Genomic DNA, 21,177 nt, shown 5'->3' with positions numbered 1-21,177 from the left:
CATCACTGAGAACTTCTTTAGAATGAAATTCTGGGGTCCCCTGCGAGGCCTACAGAAACTCTAGGGGTGAGTTTCAGCAAGCTGTTTGAGAACCAGTGACTTATCTTAAAAAAATATGGGTGAGATGATGTGATCAGTGCACAAGGGGCAGGAACCTCCTTCGCTCAGAATGTTCCCCCCCGCCCAATGCTGCACAGAGTCATGAATCATTTGCTTTTTCCTTTATGTAACTGAGAAATTCCTTGAAAGAAAAATCTCCTTGCATCGCCTCACCAGTCATTCCACCCTTCCTTGCAGCTAGGCTTCAGTTCTTCCAGCCCCACATCCGCTCTCCAGTTTAGAACTGGAACTCCAGTTAACAACTGTGACTTTTTTTTTTTAATTGAAGATGTGATTTACAATATTGCATTAGTTTCAGGTGTACAGCATAGTGATTCAGATTTTTTGCAGATTTTATTCCATTACAGATTATTACAAGATACTGACTATAATTCCCTGTGCTATACGCTAAATTCTTGTTGTTTATCTATTTTATGACTTCTTAAATGCTGGATTTAGTGGGTGTCACAGCCTCGGTCCTCTATTAATTCAGCATTTGGTGTTTGATGGGTTTTCCCCTCCTTTGCCAAGTCCAGTTGGATCTGTCCACTGTGTATTTTCCTTTGCCTTCTCATTGCTACCACCCTATTCCCCTTCCCTAATTAATCAAAAGTCAGTCTCCCTTTGTGCCTCACCCCACCCCTCCCCATACAGCTGTCACATTCCTTGTTAAAAAGTATGACTGGGAACCTAGCCACACCCTTCAGTAATTCTCTCCAAGTTCTTCACCTTGGTTTTCAAAGCCTCCAAATTATGACCCTAACTTGCCTTCCCGTCCCTGTCCCCACTGCTCTCTGCCACGTACCCTGTGCTGTAGCCAAAACGGACTGCATTCAGCCCTCTGTATCCACGCGTTCTGCATCCACCACTCATATGCCATTTTGTATAAAGGAATCAGATTTTGGTATCGGTGGGGGTCCTGGAACCAATTCCCCATGGATACCAAGGGACACCTGTATTTGCTCTTCCCAGAATATACCTCACGCCTTCCCATTTCCTCCTGGATCATCCCTGCACCCACCCCGACAGCTCTGCTTACTCAAAGTCCACTCGTTTTTGTGATCCTCACATGTGACATCTCTGAATCCCCACCCCTCTCATTTGGTCTTTATTAGTCTTTCTATCTTGTATCATAGTATCTGTGAGCATCTTATTTTCCCTACCAGATTCTAATTTCCTACAGGGCAAGCATGAAGCCTGGTTTCTTTCTGTATTTTCTGCATTTTCTGCATTGGGTCTTACACAAGGCAGATGTTCAGCAAGACTTACTGAAGTGAAACAATAAATGTTCTAACTTGGAGTCACACCTGTTTTTCTCCTTTCACTTTATCTATGGCCCTCAATTTCCTCAGTGGATTTTCTTTCTTGGTGTGCTTTTATTTATGGGACAAATGAAAGATCATATGCAGTTGTACTTCCCCACAAATAAATACTTTCTCTTCATCCAGAGCTGTTGCTAAAAATATCTAACCAGTTCAGTTCATAAAATTGTACGATTTTAAAATTTTAATTTGAAGATATTAACAATCTTAGAGGTGTCTGAAAACATTCTTCAGCACATATGTGCTCAATTTTCAATTGCTCATGGAAACAATACTTTCTAAGAACTATTTATAGGTAACTGATGTACACGTGGCAGAGTACAGGTCCAGGCTTATGGATGGATCAGATGTGCCACATACCTCCAGGGAAACAAAAAAGCTGCACACTGGCTTTTTCAGTAAGCCACGAAAGTGGTGCTATTTTAAGTCCCTTAGCATGAAATGAACTCAACCAGATGGATTCAGCCTTGTTAGTAGGTCATTTCAGGCTTAACAACCTAAAACAAATTCAACCCACACCAACTCAACATCTTTTTCATAAAGGACTTTAAAGGTGAAATGGCTCGCAGTCAGAGATAAGCAACTATGTGCCCTGCAGGGAAGTAGCCTTGTTAGGGGTTATCAGTGGCCACCAACTCAACTCCACTTCTGAAACGGCTGATGTAGCTCTGGGAAAAGACGAATCAGGTGGAGATGAGATCTATTATTTTTAGCTATGTGCCTAGTTAAAAAGAAGTTCATGTTATCTTTTTCTAAATTAAATTAAAACAGAGCAAAACTGCTTTATTGAAGACTTATTCTACTGCTTTATTAAAGACTTATTCTAATCTAATACCTACTAACAAAACGAGGTATGAAACAATCTAATGTCAGGTGACTGATGGGCTGCCAGATGTCCCAGGTGTCTCCCAGACATTCTCACCTGCAGAATGTATGGACACCATCCTTCAGGGAATATATCCAAACCTGGGATTTTAAAACAGCAAATCTACTTCATTAAGAGGCATCTTTAATTTTAATTTTTTAGATCCAAAATATCTTTCTTAGTCTGCACCTGAACCCCATCCTTTCCCAGGCCTCCATATTGTGACTTTATCTGAAACTATCATTCCACTTGAAATACTAGCCATAGCAGTTTTCCACAAAAAGTAAAAGCATAAGTTGACAATTTAAAAAGAGAACTAGCTCAATCACGACAAATTCTTATGGGGATTGGCTTCAATATACATATTATAATGATAATTACAAATGCATAATTAACAAATTTCTGCAGAGCTAAGTTTGGCCAAGAAAACCCAATTTAGGACACAGAGTGAGAGACTGCCTCCTGTGTGTATGTAGACACGTGGAGGGAGGGTATGTCAGATATTGTGAGCTCAAATATTGAGGAAGAAATCAGAGAAAATAAGGTAAATTTAGATGCCAGGAAAACCTGGGGGTCCTGAATACGGCAGTGCTCTGGGCTTTTGGGCAGTGGAAGTGATAAGTGGACACAGTGCTGTGTTCACAGGATGCAGAGCAGAGTAAAATGATGATATGATGACTTCAACAGAGACAGTAAAGAGGAGGCAAGAACTTCTACCATGTTAGTTTTTTTTGTTGTTTGTTTTTTTTATCTTACCAGTGCCTGTGAAACAGTCTGGGACACAGTGTTTTGGAAATACTGCTTTTCATCTTGCTCACACCCTAGATAATGAATTTTCACAGAGGCTCCTTTCATTTCTAGTCTCTTCCTGCTTCCTATCTGTACTGAAGTATCTATACAGAGAGTGGTTCCTTCACTCACATAGAGGACCTGCTGAGGACGGTCCCCTGGGCTAGAGCTGTGAGGACACAAAGATGAGGAAGACTTGCCCTCTGCAGAATGCAGAATTTAACCCCTGATCAAGTTCATTAATTGGTGAAAATGAGGCATCAGACAGGTACCAGTCCACTGAAAATGTTGTAAGTGAAATCATGAATTTGTATTTCTGAAGTCACTAGGGAATGACAGAGAAGAAAGTCACTCTTTAGTGCCTCAAAGCAAAATAAGGAGAGAAAATATTCATTTTTCTAAGAATATAGAAGGATTAATATTTGAATCTGAGGGAAAGACATCCTCATATATTACATGGTCTTGATAAACATTTAGAAAATGAAATTTAAGTAAAATACTAAAAATATCTGTCATGATTAATTGCCTGTCAAAAATAACAACCCCCTTCCCACTCCTACACCACTTCCTGCCTCAACTCAGGAAAGCAAATTGAATTTCAGTCTGGCCTATGGACAGATGGCTTTCATTTAAAGTATCAGTAATTTGAGTTATCTGACAGCAAATAGTATCCTACTCAAACATTTGTTATCACCTATCAACTGCAAAATCAAAAAGACCACCAAATACTCAAACTAGGCAAAGAAAAAAAAAAGAACGATTCGATTCTCTTAGAAAACAATCAAGTAGCAAACTAAAGACCATAATTTCTTGAACATGGGCTTTCCAACTATTCTGACTTAAAATGATTTTTATATGTAAGCCTTAATATTTTATTTCTGACATGAGTTTTCTATACTATAGAAGACTTTCCTCTCACTTTTTAACCACAGAGCTAATCCTGTTAATCCAGAATGAATTGGTGAACCAAGAATGATAACCAAGAAAGAACCTTTTCTCTGAATAGTGGGCAAAAAGGGAGTATTTTTGGAAGCAGGCAAGTACCTGGAACATCAGAGAACCCACCCATACAGGGTGTGGTAGCTTAAATCAACACGGCTATGACGGCTACTCTTCAACTGTACAATGTTGACTTCTTGTGCCAAGGCTTGAAAATAAGTAACTGCTAGTCCCTGAGGCTAGGAGCCCTCTGCCAGAAGACACATTATGTATTGGAAAAAACAGTTACGTATTTTTGGTTCAAAAGCTGTTACTGAACATTCTGAGCAACATGGCAACAAATGCAAAAACTGCACCACTTGCCAAAAATGCCAGTACCTGAAACATTTTTGCTTTTTTTCTTTTCCCCCTTTCAATACCTATGGCTGTCCCTTCCCACCTAAACCCCTAGAGTAGCTTAGTCCTCAAGCTTCTAAGAGCCCCCTATTCCGTGTCACTCTGCTCTCCGACTTTAATCTGCATATTTACCTTATCTCTTTTGGGCTTGTAAACCTTCAACAGCTACTCAGCATACGTAAGAAAAGTTGGAATCTCCTGGCTTGGCATTCAAGGCCCTGTAAAATTTGACCCCGGCCTACCTTTCTGATCATGTCTTTGCTTCCCTTTGCCAGGAATCTCCTTTCCCCATCTGGCACTCTAGTGGTTCCACAAAGCAATCCAACAGCCGTCTTCATCTCTGCTCAGGAAAAGCTCTCTTCACCCTTCCTCACTTGGCACACAGGCAATGTCTTGCCCAGGTGCCTCTGCTCATCCAAACTTTTCCCGAAATTCAAGATCTAGCTCAAGTTACGCCACAATTCTCTCTCCTGCTTTTGAATTCGTAAAGCATTTGACACAGGAACCAGCATTTGCCACAAAAATCTAGAGACACTGAGATCACGTAATCCAAATCCTTCATTTTCCACACAAGATCATTTTTCACCTTTATAGAGTTCCCATCTTATACTTTTTCATATGTCCCGTAATAAGTATAATCTCAGTAAATATTTAATTTATTAGGTGATACTTTAATAAATTTACCTTTTTCAAATGCATCAAAGATCAGCAGATAATCCCTTTGGTAGAAGGTGGTAAGAAGAGAAGCCCTAGGGCATTTTGACAGAGTCCCATAAAAGTCAGAGCCTTTAATTAAAAAATACTGTTTTTAATTACCAGCTAATTTTGGCAGACATGGCTGAGCCTCATCACATCAGGGAACTTCAGAGAGATGAGATTCTCAGAGTGGGAAAGCTCACGGATGGGGTAAGATGTCTGTTTCACGTGTTCCTGGGTACTTTTTTTTTTTTTTTAATTTTTTTTATTCTTATTTTTTACTGGGTACTTTTTTTTTTAAATTGAGAGCACAACAGTCTATTTGCTTGTGTTGAAGGTCATTTGGGTTTCAACTCCATCAAAATGAGACCCACAACAAAAGAGCCACATCAACATGCCATGTGCTTTCCAGAAGCTGGCCTGGTTTTAACCGTTTTATTTATTTATGGAGTATATAGCTTCTGCAAGTACAGGATAATTCAAAGTGCTTCCAATATGCCTTTTACTCAAGTAAAATCACATCTGATTATTTTCTATAAATCATACCTAGAGTACATCTATAGATCATACACACACACCCAAAGACATTTTGTAGCACTTAACACTGTCAAAACAACTGCAGATTTTATGGACAGTACTTGTGAGTACATTGCTATGAGGCACTTAAAATGTATTAAAAATGTTACTTTTCAAAACTATCAATATTACCCCTGTAAATCACTCTAATGTGAATTTAAGTGTCATGTTAATAAATGCTACAAAGGAAGAATCTATCCTGGAACAAAAACTTAAGAGATACACAGTGTTCTCAGTTGAATTACATTTAATTGAAGTGATTTGTATATATTACTATGAGTGTATTTGACAGATACGAGAAACAAAATGTATAATTCTTACCTTGGGTCTGTTTCTTGTTCACTGCATTATCAGCTTTATGTCGTTTCTAAAATTTAAAAGCAAAAACAAAAACTGTGAAAAAGTGGATGAGATTAACGAAACAAGATAGCACCTATTACAAAAGAGAGATTTTTAAAACTTATGTTTCTCAAAGCTTCTGTCCTTTCACACCCATATCAATTTTGTGTGTGTGTGTGGCATGAGGGCCTCTCACCGCTGTGGCCTCTCCCGTCGCAGAGCACAGGCTCCAGACGGGCCGCTCTGCGGCATATGGGACCCTCCTGGACCAGGGCACGAACCCGCGTCCCCTGCATCGGCAGGCGGACCCTCAACCACTGCGCCACCAGGGAAGTCCCTACCCATATCAATTTTGTAAGTATGCCCAGGGTGTGGTAATGGGAATAATCAGGGTATGCAGGAATTTAAAAATTGAAAGTGCAATCCATAGCATCTTTATATGCTACTCCTGTTCTGGGAGTACACGGGTGTGGTCCTCAGAGGGATCTTACATCATTATACAGGTACGATTAAAATTTTAATGTACTAGAAAAGGTGGAGCTGAAAGGCTGATTTAGACTTTTGTTTAAATAACTTACTTAAAAAAGAAGATCGCCCATGAGAATTACCTATAATAACTACCATTTAATAATGGTACTGAAATATTTTCAGTTTCATTATCTAATTAGCTGAGTACATCCTCTATAATTTAATGACGTGCCGATGTCTGTCAATGACGGGAACCAAATATGTCTACCGTTTGCACAAAGCTGCTTCTCCCCACTGTTCCCCTACAGCCCCCTCTCCCACTACCACAAGTCACTGAGTCTCATTTTCCCTCCTCCCAAAGCAAGATTAAACGGTAAACAAATGAGTTAGTCTAAGTCTAGGTGGGTGAGTTTGAAAAGCTACAGAAGCCAAGATTTTATAGCAGTAAGAAAGAGAAAGGGAATGTCAGAGGAAAGGTGAGAATTTGAGTGGCCAGGGGAGGCTATCTTCTCTACGGTTCAACTAGAGGTTTTCCGCGGCTTCTGTCTAAACTTACAGCATCGAGCGTAACACATCAGCCTCTGCTGACGCTGAAGAAACGTGTTGAGTGCAACTGACTCTGAGCTCGAAGATTCTATCATATAAAGCCCAGGGTCAGGTTTAGCTGCGCATACCTGACCACAAGGTGGGTTGGCATGAGTGTAGTAAAATGAGTTCCTAAGTTCCCCGTTTGAGAAGAAACATGGTTTTTAGAATCACAGGCACAAATGAAAACACTTTTCCAGAGAAAAGCCTGGGCTTGTAGATGAGCACTCCAAGACACAGCAGCACTGACGAGCAGTGGCATAATAGCTGGCACTGGGAGCTCAGTTCATCCAAACAATCAGCCACTGAACTGCACAAAATGCAAATAAGGCATTCAGAAAGCCTCTGTGGAAGGCTTGTTGAAAATGATTCCTGCCACGCCCATAGGCAGGAACACACCACAATTCTTTCTCAATAAAACACTCACTAATAAAAATGTAACAATGCAGACTTTTAATAGTCAAATTATTGCTTCCAAAAGTAAGCACACGATTTGCCAGCAAATGTTCTTAAATAAATTTTTAAAGTTCTGTTAAATTTGTAGCATCAGTGGGGAATATTTTATGATTGATAAAACTCTAAAATACTTACTCTTTCTTTGTTGTGAATAAAGATCTTAAGAAAATTAGGAAGTAACCCAAAATAAATTTTGGTCCAAAATAAACTTGGTCCAAGGCAAATTTAGATATCTGAAGGCAGTGCAAATATTTCCAAAACAATGCACATCTATGACAGACAATGGTTGGACTTCCAACTGAAGGAGACAAATAAAAGCTAATTAATGAAACCCTCCACTTAAACTGGAAATTTAATCTTAGTGAAACTTAAGGAGATCCTGAACATTTCTTTCCATCTGCAGAAAATTCTTATATAGGAGTCTCTCCTTCCTCAACCTTCCCACCACAGAATAAATTAGGTTACTTGTCAAGAAACAATTGTTCTGAATATATATGAGGATCCAACCCAGACAGGTACATTCTAACCTTATCATTACATTGTATCTGAAAGAGATCCTATTTCTTCTAAAACTAATAGTTCAGAAGAAATTAATATAGCTATTCTCTGAGTTCAAACACTTCTACTGTCCTGTAATCAGAGTTCACTTAATATCACTGAGAGCTAGTGAATTATTTAATATTATCAATAGTTGATTGACAGTGGTCCAATAAACTCTACTGTATAAATAGTGCCATGAACTTTATGGTTTTTAAGCATGTGGTACTGACCACCCCTTCCTTCTGGAAACCCTTCCCTCCCTAGACATATCTTAAGACATCATTACCCAGGTGTTCTACCTGCACCATGGCCCCTTCTTTAGCTCTCTGAGATGGATTTCCTCAAGGCTTACTCCCTGCCCTCTCCACTTCTTACTTTCCACTCTCTTAGTTCATTCATAACTGTAATTTCAATGATAACTATTATCTTAATATATACCAGCCAAGACTCTTATCTGAGCTCCAGACTATTATATCCAGCTGCCTCCCTGACAGCTCCCTCTGGCAGTCTCAAAGGCATCTTACACTATGTCCAAAAGGCAATCTCTGACTTTAACCCCCAAGACTAAGTACTTGTCTCAGAATGGAACCATATACCATCCACTTGCACAAACCAGCAACTTGAGAGTCGTAAGTACCTTCTTTCCCTTTCACTCCCACCCAGTGTATTTCTTCATTCAATAAATGTTAACAAAATACTGTATCAGGCCCTGTTACTACTGCTGATACAGCAATGAACAAGCGACAAAAACTCTTCCTCTCATGGAACTTACATTCTAGTTGTTAGAGATAAAACATTAATAAAATGAGTAGGATATACAGCATTTCAGATGGTGATAAGTCTTGTCAATTTTACTCCTAAATATATATTGAATTCATTTTTCCATATTTCTTTATCTTTACAATACCACTTAGTTTAAGACATCTTTATGTTTTCATACCAACTATTACCAAAATCCTCTCTTCCTTCCTTGCAATCCATTTTCTATATTTTAGTCAAAAAGATCTTTGAATGATGACCACACAGTTAACATTTATTCAGCACTAATTATATACTAAGCACCACTCTAAGGACTTTAGTGCATCATTTAATTCTCATAATAGCTGGTGTGGTTACCCGAGTAACGTCTGTCCCCTGTACTAGACTGCAAGCTAGATCATAACTACTTTCACTCACTGGCATATTCCCAGGATTTGGTCTCTGAACACTGTAGACTTTAAATGAGTATTTGTTTTATAATGAATAAAGTTTATCAGTGTTTAACTGAACAAGTGTATAGCAAAGAAGGCCTGTTTTTAAAGATGAATATTATCAATTTAACAAACAACCTTGACTCTTACCATAAGAATTAACATTTGACATTATGCAGCTTTTTTTTAAACTAAGAGTTCTCCAATGATTCTATATTTTCAAGTAAGTGTATATGTAATTTGTTACTTACACACAAAAATAGGAAATCATATTATGTTAAGGTGTCCAAAGCATTGAGAGTTAAACTGTAAACTCGGTAGTTGAGTCTTAGGTAATTCTTACTGTTTATTGTAAAATTTTTTTTAAAAAGGTTGTTTAACAGAACATAAAGGAAAGCTTACTAGAATGTAAGCTTTGTTTCATTCACTGATGTAAGAGTGGTAGACTCACCAATATCTAATTCTCCTCTATTGCTATGGACACTGAGATTATAGCTCCCTTTTGTCATGTCACTAGTTCTAATATTGTGCTGTAAGCAGATGTGATATGCACCATTTCTATGTACCTCCATTCTCTCCCTTCCTCTGTTCTGGTGCCCACTGACATCCCACACAGCAGAGCCCTGATTCAGCTGTATCCCTGAATGACTACATGAACAATGGTGCCTCCTGCCCTCCCTTCCTCCTGGACAAAAACCTGCAGTGTCTCTGAGTACATGAAAAATCAACTTATGTTTAAGCCCCTGACATTTGGGACTTGATTACTGCAGCAAAAGTTTAACACATCCTAAAACATACCCTAATGAATGCTGGGTACCTAAGTACTGCTTCACATATCTTTGTTGAATGAATGAAAAATTATATGTACTAATTATAATTACTGATAAAGATACTCTCTGTCCAACTATCTAAACGATTATCTGATTGTTTTTCCTTTTCTAGGGAGTAACATTTCAAACTTTCTATCACCTTACACATTGACATAAACTTCTTATTAAACCATTCTTACAGAACATTTTTAGTCAATTTCTTAACAGTGTTTTTCTTTATTGGAAAACTACTTCACATGATATCTTATTACCCACAATACTATTATTACATCCTTCAGGAACTGCCTGATTAGCTGCTTTCCAATAGTATCCAGTTATTACATATGCCAATAAGAGTTCTGTTAAAAACAAGCAAACTTCTTGGATACTATTTTATTTACCATGTATTTTCATAGAGAGAGATACTAGAAACCATAGCTAGAGAGTTTATAGTTTTGCTAGGGAAAAGGGAAAAATAAAGAAAGGCAGTTTAGAGCAGTGATTATAAGTCAGGGGCTCTGGAACCAAACAGCCTTATTTGAATTCTGACAGCCCCAGTTATTAGCTCTGTGACCTTGGGCAAGTTAACTTACCCCTCTATGCCGCCTCTCCCTCATCTTTAAAATGGGGATAATATCAATAATCTTTAAAGTTGTTATAAGATTTAATAAATTAAAAGGACATAGAGCAAGTACATGGAACCCAGAAGCTCTATAAATGTTATTAATATTATCATTGGTGACTCGCTACAATAATACAGAGGAAGAACACTGGATGGGATGGAATTCTGATTCCACTGATTTCTTGCACAAGTTACACAACCTCTCTAAGCCTCAGCTTTCTTACCTTTAAAATGAGGCTAAAAATCTAACTTGCAAAGTCACTGAATGAATTAAATTTTTAAAAATTTGCAAAAATGACAGCACAATGTCTAGCAAATAAGAGATGTTCAATGAAAATTAGGTTAAACAAAGAAAGAAAGGGGAATATACATAAGGCAAAGAAAGAGACAAAACTGTAGTAAAGACCAATCCTTAAGGACTGCCAAGTGCAAGTACAATTTAAAGGATGGTAACTCTGTGTGGAGTGATACAGGTGAGAAGAGAGTCCCTTAAATTTTCAGCTAGTGGTCCCCGGCAAGTATGCCATTTCCAGCTAGAGGACTATGATGTTTTACACACACACACACACACACACACCCTCTGTTTGTACCCCTAGACACTTGGATGTTTTTGAGGCTGATGATCTAAATGGTCAGTTGACCCATTTCTAATATGCCTAGTGATGTTACAACTCATGTTTCTTCATGAGATTCCAATTTGATTCTTTACAAAAATAATATCAATGTTTGTACAACTTTAAATTGGAGCTTTCTAAAGAATGTCTCAGCCTTTCCTTGTCTTACCATCTGACTTGCCTAAGGCTTGACAGATGATCATTTCAGACAGGCAATGTATTTAAAGGGCACAGAAAAGAAAATATTAGCTTCCTCAACTAAAGTTGTGGTTTCTCAACCACTGCGCCACCAGGGAAGCCCGGGAGCATATTTTATGTTTAAATTTTTATTGAAGTATAGTTAGTTTACAATGTGTTAGTCTCAAGTGTACAGCAAAGTGATTCAGTTATACATATATATCTATTCTTTTTTTTTATTTAACATCTTTATTGGAGTATAATTGCTTTACAGTGGCGTGTTCTAACACATATATATGGAATCTAAGAAAAAAAAGAAAAAGAAAAGGTCATGAAGAACCTAGGGGTAAGACGGGAATAAAGACACAGACCTACTAGAGAATGGACTTGAGGATATGGGGAGGGGGAAGGGTAAGCTGTGACAAAGTGAGAGAGTGGCATGGACATATATACACTACCAAATGTAAAATAGATAGCTAGTGGGAAGCAGCCACATAGCACAGGGAAATCAGCTAGGTGGTTTGTGACCACCTAGAGGGGTGGGATAGGGAGGGTGGGAGGGAAGAGATATGCGAACATTATGTATATGTATAACTGATTCACTTTGTTATAAAGCAGAAACTAACACGCCATTGGGAGCATATTTTAAATACTTTTAAGTTGAATGGGGATTTTAAACAGTCTGTGTCCAGAATTAAACAACTTAGGAAGAAACTAATTTTTAAAAATATGTGTATAAAAATAACAGAGTTACATTTATTTATGAAAAAACAAATACTTACAATATCTTCTATTATCTCTTTGACAGCTGCCACAGCTAAAATAAATAAGAGAGGAACCAGTGTTGTGTAGCGACCTGTTGGTGATACATCAGGTATTTGCTATCAGAAGAGAAAAAAAGGATGAGAAATTCAGTAAGAACTAGAAGGTTTATAATAGATTTAAAAACAACAAAGGCTTGGAGCTTCTTAAAATATGCTTCATTGATTTTACCATCTTGGTAGACTAACACTACGTGAGGTAATTTGCTTGTACCTAGTATGTAGCTGGGAGAGAGGGTTAATTAGCTTCACAGCAAGCAGTTGTGTGTAGGACTAACACCTACAAAGGGGGATTGGTTAACTAAATTACAGCATGTCCATATACTAAAATTTCACACAACCATTAAGGATGTTATTTTAGAAACACAATGAATCACATGGGAAAATATCCACACATTATTATATGGATAAAGCAGATGATAAGACATATATACTCTAAGATCCTCTTTTTGTAAAGTAAGTCAATTAACAATGCTTGGGATGGAAAAAAAAAAAAAAAAGACCAGAAGGATAAACACCCAAATTTTAAGACAGTAATTTCCTCTTGGTGGCGGTAGAATAGTAAGAGTTATAAAATTTTTTCTTTGTTGTGTTTTCTTATTCTTTTTGCATGAACATAGACTACTTTTTAATAAAATGAAACTTTTTTCCTAATTACAAATAACCCAGATATAAAATGAAAGAATTTTTAAATGGTAACTTACATTCTAAGGTTCAGAATTGACAATGTTACTGTTACTAAAATCACTTACTAGTTTAAGAAAAAGTCCCATCCCCCTTTACCACCCAAAATGAATAGTCCCCGCCACATTAAATTTACAGAATGTTTCAAATAAGTTGATAAAAATGAATCAAAAAAAAGTGAATCAAAAGGCTTGATAAGGTAGCAGCAGTATTCTAAGTCGGCTTGCAGCAGGAGCTGGAAATGCCCACCAAACCAGCTTATCTCTGTGCTTAGATAAGCTTCAGAAGATTGGTCATGGGCTTAAGAAAAACATTTATTAATATCTGAACACAGGATTTTGAGCTAAGGTTTTACAACATGACTTTACCTGAAGCAGTGCAATAAAGAGAAAAAATGAATTAGCGGCTCTTCTGAACTGAGAGTAGAGAAATCTTGGAAGGAATGTGATTACGTTATATTTTGCAGTGCTAGAAAACAAAAATGAAAAGCAGCATAAAAGTCAATTACTCCACAATTAGCACCCATGTTTACAAAATTCTATTATCACCATATAAAAAATTAAATGAACAAATGCCCTCTGTTTTGAATCGGGAGAATACTGCAAATGGTCATTAACCTCAAAGAAAAGGAGTGAAAGGAACTGTCTAAATAGTAAGAGTTTAATTTTCTGCACAATATCTTTTGTTATCTTTGGCCGATCATCCTGTTATCATTACTAGCAACAGCTTACAAAGAAGAGCACCTTTAGTTAAGATAGTGTATAATATGTTAATAGAAAATAAAATCTTGCAAAAAGAAAAATCAGCAATTTGAGCAAGACCAGAAACATCAAATAGAGGGACTTCCCTGGATAACGTCAGAGAAATGGGGAGTTTTGGGGGGTTCTGTCTGAATTTTCTTCATGGCTCCTCTAGAAACTTGGCTAGGACTCCACACCAAACATCAGATATGTCCACAATCAGGAAGATATCACCATTTAGGTCTCAGAAATATCCAACCTTCCTCTTGTTAATTAAATAGAAAGGAGATTAAAGGGACACATGCCACACTCCTTAAGCTCAGAAAAGTTACTGTATAATTTGAAGGTGTAAATATTAATTTTAAACCGTCATTTCACAAATCTAGGAGTTTTGTCACCAGAAAACTACTGGGCTGACGTGTGGCGGGAAGGGGGCTGGTGTTCACTTGGTTCCGGAGGCCACTTAGTGAATAGTGCTTATAACAGCAATAGTTTTACATTATTGTTGGAATGAAAATAGAACAGTGAAGTAATTCTCACACCTTCCATTCCTCGACACCATATGAAATTTTGCAAGTATCGAAAGCCAATATTTAAAGACTATTTAACAAAAAGGAGTTCTAAGTGAAGAACTGCAAAGACTTCTTTTAAAAGGTGAAAACTTGTTAATCAAAAACAACAGTTCATGCATCTATTAACAGGTTTAAGACAAAGGCACATACCCATGAACAGTTTTCATTATTCAGATACTGAAACTAGAATTGGTAGCATACATATGGCTGCTTAGCCCTTCTCCTTCCTGCTTCTAGATTCTTTTGTTTGTTTTTTTGCGGTACGCGGGCCTCTCACTGTTGTGGCCTCTCCCGTTGCGGAGCACAGGCTCTGGACGCGCAGGCTCAGCGGCCATGGCTCACGGGCCCAGCCGCTCCGTGGTATGTGGGATCTTCCCGGACCGGGGCACAAGCCCATGTCCCCTGCATTGGCAGGCAGACCCTCAACCAGTGCGCCACCAGGGAAGCCCTCTAGATTCTTATTAACATCTCCTTCTTGGCTAGAAGATGGAGAAACGGCTGATACACGCTGCCTCCAGTAAGCTCTTAAATATTAAACTGATTTCACTGAAAACTCCTTGCAAGCATTTTCATTTTGGTCCGGCAGGGGAGATGTCCTCCCAAGTTCTGCTGTAATAGCTAGTCCCAAGCATTCTTTAGTTTCTTACCTGACATGGTTATTGCAGAATTTTGTCAGCTGGGGCTGGTTGATGAATATAGTCCTTACTTCCTCCTGGTCAGCCAGTGAAGTCTTCTCCGAAACATCATCAGTCTTCTCATAACCTTAAAGAGAGAGAGTCTTATTTGATAAGAAATGTTTCATTTTATTATCCAGACCAAAAACACATTTCATAACTATCCTAGAGCCTAAAATCTGTTAAAAGCTATCTACTTCCCTGTTATTGGTGTTGCTTCTATTCTAATAAAAGGAAAAATCCCCACATTTAACGTTTCTACTAAATTTGAAAGGCAGCACTTAACAGTCATGTGAAAGCTGACCCATTTCAAAAAGAGTAACATCAATTTTTAATTTGTACCCATCTTTTCCCCAGAAATGTTCAACTTATTTCCTTTCATTACACAAAGATATGTCCAAAAGTAACACAAAATTGTAAAATGGTTTACACTTTTAGATAAGACTAACAAGACAGAGGTAATGACAATACATTCTGAAATTTTAAGCATACACATTTAATGCTTTTCTGGTTTTGCTCTTTCTTTGTGAATAAAAACAGAGAAAAAGATCAACATTAAGGTTTAAATAGGCAACCACCACAATGATCTAACTCACTATGATCATCTTAATCTTTCCAGTAATTAGAATTTATGTTTATGAATGATCTTAAGTTTCTTAAGATCAAGTCACCTCACCATCACTGAAACAACGTAAACAGATACGGGCAATTTCTGCTGGGTAACACCTTGCTGCAATGTTGACAACACTTTAAAAAATACATGCAGCTTCTAGAAGAACAGAAAAAATTTTAAACTGCTTATTTTACTTTCCAGTGAGAATTAAATGAGACTGAATTAAATCAGTCCCTTACCCCTTTCCTCGAGTCACCAACAGTACTTTATCTCAAATACCCACTTTTCTTCTCTTTTCTGCCTAGTCAGTGCCAACTCCTCCCAAAAGACCTGCCGACAGCGGTCTCTTCTGAAGTATTCTCTGGTGCTAAAGTCAGTGCATCTTCACTATGTTCCCACAGGCCTCTGTACCTCCCCTGTCCCTTGAGTCTGTCCCCTACCAGAATGGAATTCTCTGGGGCCATAGCTGGGGTGCTACTTATCTTCCAATACCAGTACTAACAAACAGCAGGTACTCAATAAATGTTTGCCAAATAAATAAAAACTAAATGACAAAGGACTTGTTATGTGCCCATTTCTTTGAGAGCAAGCAAGTGATTCTCCACCCACTGATAAAGAAACTGATGACAGCCATGTGCTGGTAACAAACTGTACAATAAAAGCTTGCCTGTGGGGTTCCGTTACCCTATGAAACCAGAAAATCATAGGAGCTTCCTACAAAGGTGGGGAACATGAGCATAGGGACCCGGAAGGTGAGAAACAGTGTAACCGTGTGCAGGGCAGTGCAAACAGGACAAGACTGCTGAAGAATACACAAAAGGCAAGGTAAAGACAGGTGAGATACCGTGCTGAAAAAGCACACAGGCCAGGTTTAAAAGGACCTCTCACGCTTGTGAAGAAGTCTGGGTCACATCCTCTCGTTGGTAGCGAGCCAATGAAAGCTTGCCAAGGAGAGAGGCACAGAGTGAGAGCCACATTTTGTACTCATCACGTTGGAGGTCACATGGATCCAAACTAGGTACTGTCACACTCATTTTGCAGTCTTAGACACATCAGCAGCTTTGCCCATGGTCACATGGTTAATAATTATCTGTCACTACACCATGTTTTAGACGCAACACAAACTTTCCTCCCTACTGTATACAATCAAAATTCCATATAGGGATTGCTAAAGACTGAATGTTTATGTCTCCTCCAAAATCCATGTGTTGAAATCCTAACCCTGGATGTGATGGTATTAGGAGGAGAAATTTTTTCGAGGTGATTAGGTCATGATGGTGGAATCCTCATAAGAGGGATTAGTGCCCCTTTTAAAAGAGGTCCCAGAGAGATCCCTCCCCCCACCCCCACCATGTGAGGACACAGCAAGAAGACGGTCTTCTATGAACCAGAAGGCAGGCCCTCACCAGACACCTAATCTGCCAGGGCCTTGATCTTGGACTTCCCAGGCTCCAGAACTGTGAGAAGTAAATTTGTTATTCATAAACCGGCCAGTCTATAGTATTTTATTAAAGCAGCCTGAACAGACTAAGTCATGGATTATCAGAGGCACAGCAATATTAAAATTCTTAGAAATCTTTTATTAGATTTTCCTTGATGACAGCACAAAGACCGTAGTGTACTGTTTACAGTACCTTAACTGGACAAAGTGCCTCAAGAAAACCAGCTCTCCACTCGGCTTTGAACTGATATCCTCAAGTTGTACTTACTTTACGTAACGTTCTCAGTTGAGGTGTTAGGTATCACTCCTTACCTGACACATCCATTTATACTGGGGTTTCAAATGCTGCCAGGTAAACTTGGACATCACCTCTCCCCATCACGTATGAATCTGTATTCAAAAATTTCTTGGGGCAAAGGACCCTCCTAGGAAAAAGGGATTGGAATCGCCTCTTTCCTTAAATTTTGGTCTCATACTTCTGGGTTACAGGTGAACACATCCCCTATAACCGATCAATATGCACCAGACAACTCTGTTTTTATGTTTTTTTTCTTTTAAAAATGTTCTCTGCAGGAGATTGGTTCAAGGTGGCGGAGTAGAAGGACGTGCTCTCGCTCCCCCTTGCAAGAGCACCAGAATCACAACTAACTGCTGAACAATGATTGACAAGAAGATGCTGGAACTCACCAAAAAAGATACCCCACATGCAAAGACAAAGGAGAAGCCACAATGAGATGGGAGGAGGGGCGCAATCACAATAAAATCAAATCGCATAACTGCTGGGTGGGTGACTCACAAACTGGAGAACACTTAATACCACACAAGTCCACCCACTGGAGTGAAGGTTCTGAGCCCCACGTCAGGCTTCCCAACCTGGGGTTCCGGCAATGGGAAGAGGAATTCCTAGAGAATCAGACTTTGAAGGCTAGCGGGATTTGATTACAAGACTTCGACAGGACTGGGGGAAACAGAGACTCCACTCTGGGAGGGCACATACAAAGTAGTGTGTGCACGGGGACCCAGGGTAAGGAGCAGTGACCCCACAGGAGACTGATCCAGACCTACCTGCTAGTGTTGGAGGGTCTCCTGCAGAGGTGGGGGGTGGCTGTGTCTCACCTTGGGACAAGAACACTGGCAGCAGAAGTTCTGGGAAGTACTCCTTGGCGTGAGCCCTCCCAGAGTCCGCCATGAGCCCCACCAAAGGGCCCAGGTAGGCTCCAGTGTTGGGTCACCTCAGGCCAAATAACCAACAGGGAGGGAACCCAGCCCCACCCATCAGCAGACAAGCGGATTAAAGTTCTACTGAACTCTGCCGACCAGAGCAACAGCCAGCTCTACCCACCACCAGTCCCTCCCATCAGGAAACTTGCACGAGCCTCTCAGATAGCCTCATCCACCAGAGGGCAGACAGCAGAAGCAAGGAGAACTACAATCCTGCAGCCTGTGGAGCAAAAACCACATTCACAGAAAGATAGACAAGATGAAAAGACAGAGGGCTATGTACCAGATGAAGGAACAAGATAAAACCCCAGAAAAACAACTAAATGAAGTAGAGATAGGCAACCTTCCAGAAAAGGAAATCAGAATAACAATAGTGAGGATTATCCAGGACCTCAGAAAAAGCATGGAGGCAAAGATGGAGAAGATGCAAGAAAAGTTTATAAAGACCTAGAAAAATTAAAGAACAAACAAACAGAGATGAACAATACAATAGCTGAAATGAAAAATACACTACAAGGAATCAATAGCAGAATAACTGAGGCATAAGTGACCTGGAAAACAGAATGGTGGAGTTCACTGTTGTGGAACAGAATAAAGAAAAAGAATGAAAAGAAATGAAGACAGACTAAGAGACCTCTGGGACAACATTAAACGCAACAACATTCGCATTATAGGGGTCCCAGAAGGAGAAGAGAGAGAGAAAGGACCAGAGAAAATATTTCAAGAGATTATAGTCGAAAACTTCCCTAACATGGAAAAGGAAATAGCTACCCAAGTCCAGGAAGTGCAGAGAGTCCCATATAGGATAAACCCAAGGAGAAACATGCTGAGACACATAGTAATCAAATTGGCAAAAAATAAAGACAAAGAAAAATTATTGAAAGCAACAAGGGAAAAAAGACAAATAACATAAAAAGGAACTCCCATAAGGTTAACAGCTGATTTCTCAGCAGAAATTCTACAAGCCAGAAAGGAGTGGCATGACATATTTAAAGTGATGAAAGGGAAGAACCTACAACCGAGATTACTCTACCCGGCAAGGATCTCATTCAGATTCGAAGGAGAAATGAAAAGGTTTACAGACAAGCAAAAGCTAAGAAAATTCAGCAACACCAAACCAGCTCTACAACAAATGCTAAAGGAACTTCTCTAAGTGGGACACACAAGAGAAGTAAAGGACCTACAAAAACAAACCTAAAACAATCAAGAAAATAGTAATAGGAACATATATATCGATAATTACCTTAGACGTGAATGGACTAAATGCTCCAACCAAAAGACACAGGCTCGCTGAATGGATAAAAACAAGACCCATATATATGCTGTCTACAAGAGACCCACTTCAGACCTAGGGACACATACAGACTGAAAGTGAGGGTATGGAAAAAGATATTCCATGCAAATGGAAATCAAAAGAAAGCCGGAGTAGCAATACTCATATCAGATAAAATAGACTTTAAAATAAAGAATGTTACAAGAGACAAGGAAGGACACTACATAATGATCAAGGGATCAATCCAAGAAGAAGATATAACAATTATAAATATATGTGCACCCAACATCGGAGCACCTCAATACAAAAGGCAACTGCTAACAGCTATAAAAGAGGAAACTGACAGGAACACAATAATAGTGGGGGACTTTAACACCTCACTTACACCAATGGACAGATCATCCAAAACGAAAATACATAAGGAAACAGAAGCTTTAAACGAAACAATAGACCAGATAGATTTAATTGATATTTATAGGACATTCCATCCAAAAACAGCAGATTACACTTTCTTATCAAGTGTGCATGGAACATTCTCCAGGATTGATCACACCTTGGGTCACAAATCAAGCCTCAGCAAATTTAAATCATATCAAGCATCTTTTCTGACCACAACGCTATGAGATTAGAAAACAGTTACAGGGAAAAAAATGTAAAAACACAAACACATGGAGGCTAAAGAATACATTACTAAATAACCAAGAGATCACTGAAGAAATCAAAGAGGAAATCAAAAAATACCTAGAGACAAATGATAATGAAAACATGATGATGCAAAACCTAAGGGATGCAGCAAAAGCAGTTCTAAGGGGGAAGTTCATAGCAATACAATCCTACCTCAAGAAACAACATCTCAAACAACCTAATCTTACACCTAAAAGAACTAGAGAAAGAAGAGCAAACAAAACCCAAAGTTAGTAGAAGAAAAGAAATCATAAGGATCAGAGCAGAAATAAGTGAAACAGAAACAAAGAAAACAATAGCAAAGATCAATAAAACTAAAAGATGGTTCTTTGAGAAGATAAACAAAATTGATAAACCATTAATGAGACTCATCAGGAAAAAGAGAGGACTCAAATCATTAAAATTAGAAATGAAAAAGGGGAAGTTACAACAGACACCGCAGCAATACAAAGCATCCTAAGAAACTACTACAAGCAACTCTATGGCAATAAAATGGACAACCAGGAAAAAATGGACGAATTCTTAGAAAGGTATAACCTTCCAAGACTGAACCAGGAAGAAACAGAAAATATGAACAGACCAATCACAAGTAATGAAATTGAAATTGGGATTAAAAATCTTCCAACAAACAAAAGTCCAGCACCAGATGGCTTCACAGGTGAATTCTATCAAACATTTAGAGAAGAGCAAAAACCCATCCTTCTCAAATTCTTCCAAAAATTGCAGAGGAAGGAACACTCCCAAACTCATTCTATGAGGCCACCATCACCCTGATACCAAAACCAGACAAAGATACGACAAAAAAAAGAAAATTACAGACCAATATCACTCATGAATATAGATGCAAAAATCCTCAACAAAATACTACTAAACAGAATCCAACAACACATTAAAAGGATCATACACCATGATCGAGTGGGATTTATCCCAGGAATGCAAGGATTCTTCAATATATGCAAATCAATCAATGTG

The 21,177-nt window shown here is 38.7% G+C and overlaps 1 protein-coding gene across 8 annotated transcripts in view; it reads right to left on the bottom strand.

Annotated features, from left to right (window-relative positions):
• ATP8A1 (ATPase phospholipid transporting 8A1) overlaps window positions 1-21,177 on the bottom strand; it is a 240,599-nt gene that overhangs the window by 188,918 nt on the left and 30,504 nt on the right. For all 8 annotated transcript variants that reach the window (XM_049709560.1, XM_049709553.1, XM_049709554.1 and 5 more), the window contains exons 2-5: window positions 14,947-15,061; window positions 13,356-13,455; window positions 12,265-12,363; window positions 6,004-6,049 (exon numbers count right to left, since the gene is read on the bottom strand). In XM_049709560.1, coding sequence (XP_049565517.1) covers window positions 6,004-6,049; window positions 12,265-12,363; window positions 13,356-13,455; window positions 14,947-15,061 — 360 coding nt within the window. The remainder of the gene's footprint in view (window positions 1-6,003; window positions 6,050-12,264; window positions 12,364-13,355; window positions 13,456-14,946; window positions 15,062-21,177) is intronic.

The sequence above is a fragment of the Orcinus orca genome, chromosome 4, assembly GCF_937001465.1.
Source record: "Orcinus orca chromosome 4, mOrcOrc1.1, whole genome shotgun sequence".
In the NCBI taxonomy this organism is placed as follows: domain Eukaryota; kingdom Metazoa; phylum Chordata; class Mammalia; order Artiodactyla; family Delphinidae; genus Orcinus; species Orcinus orca.
Note: the sequence above shows the minus strand (reverse complement) of the source record. Positions and strands in the feature narration are given on the sequence as shown.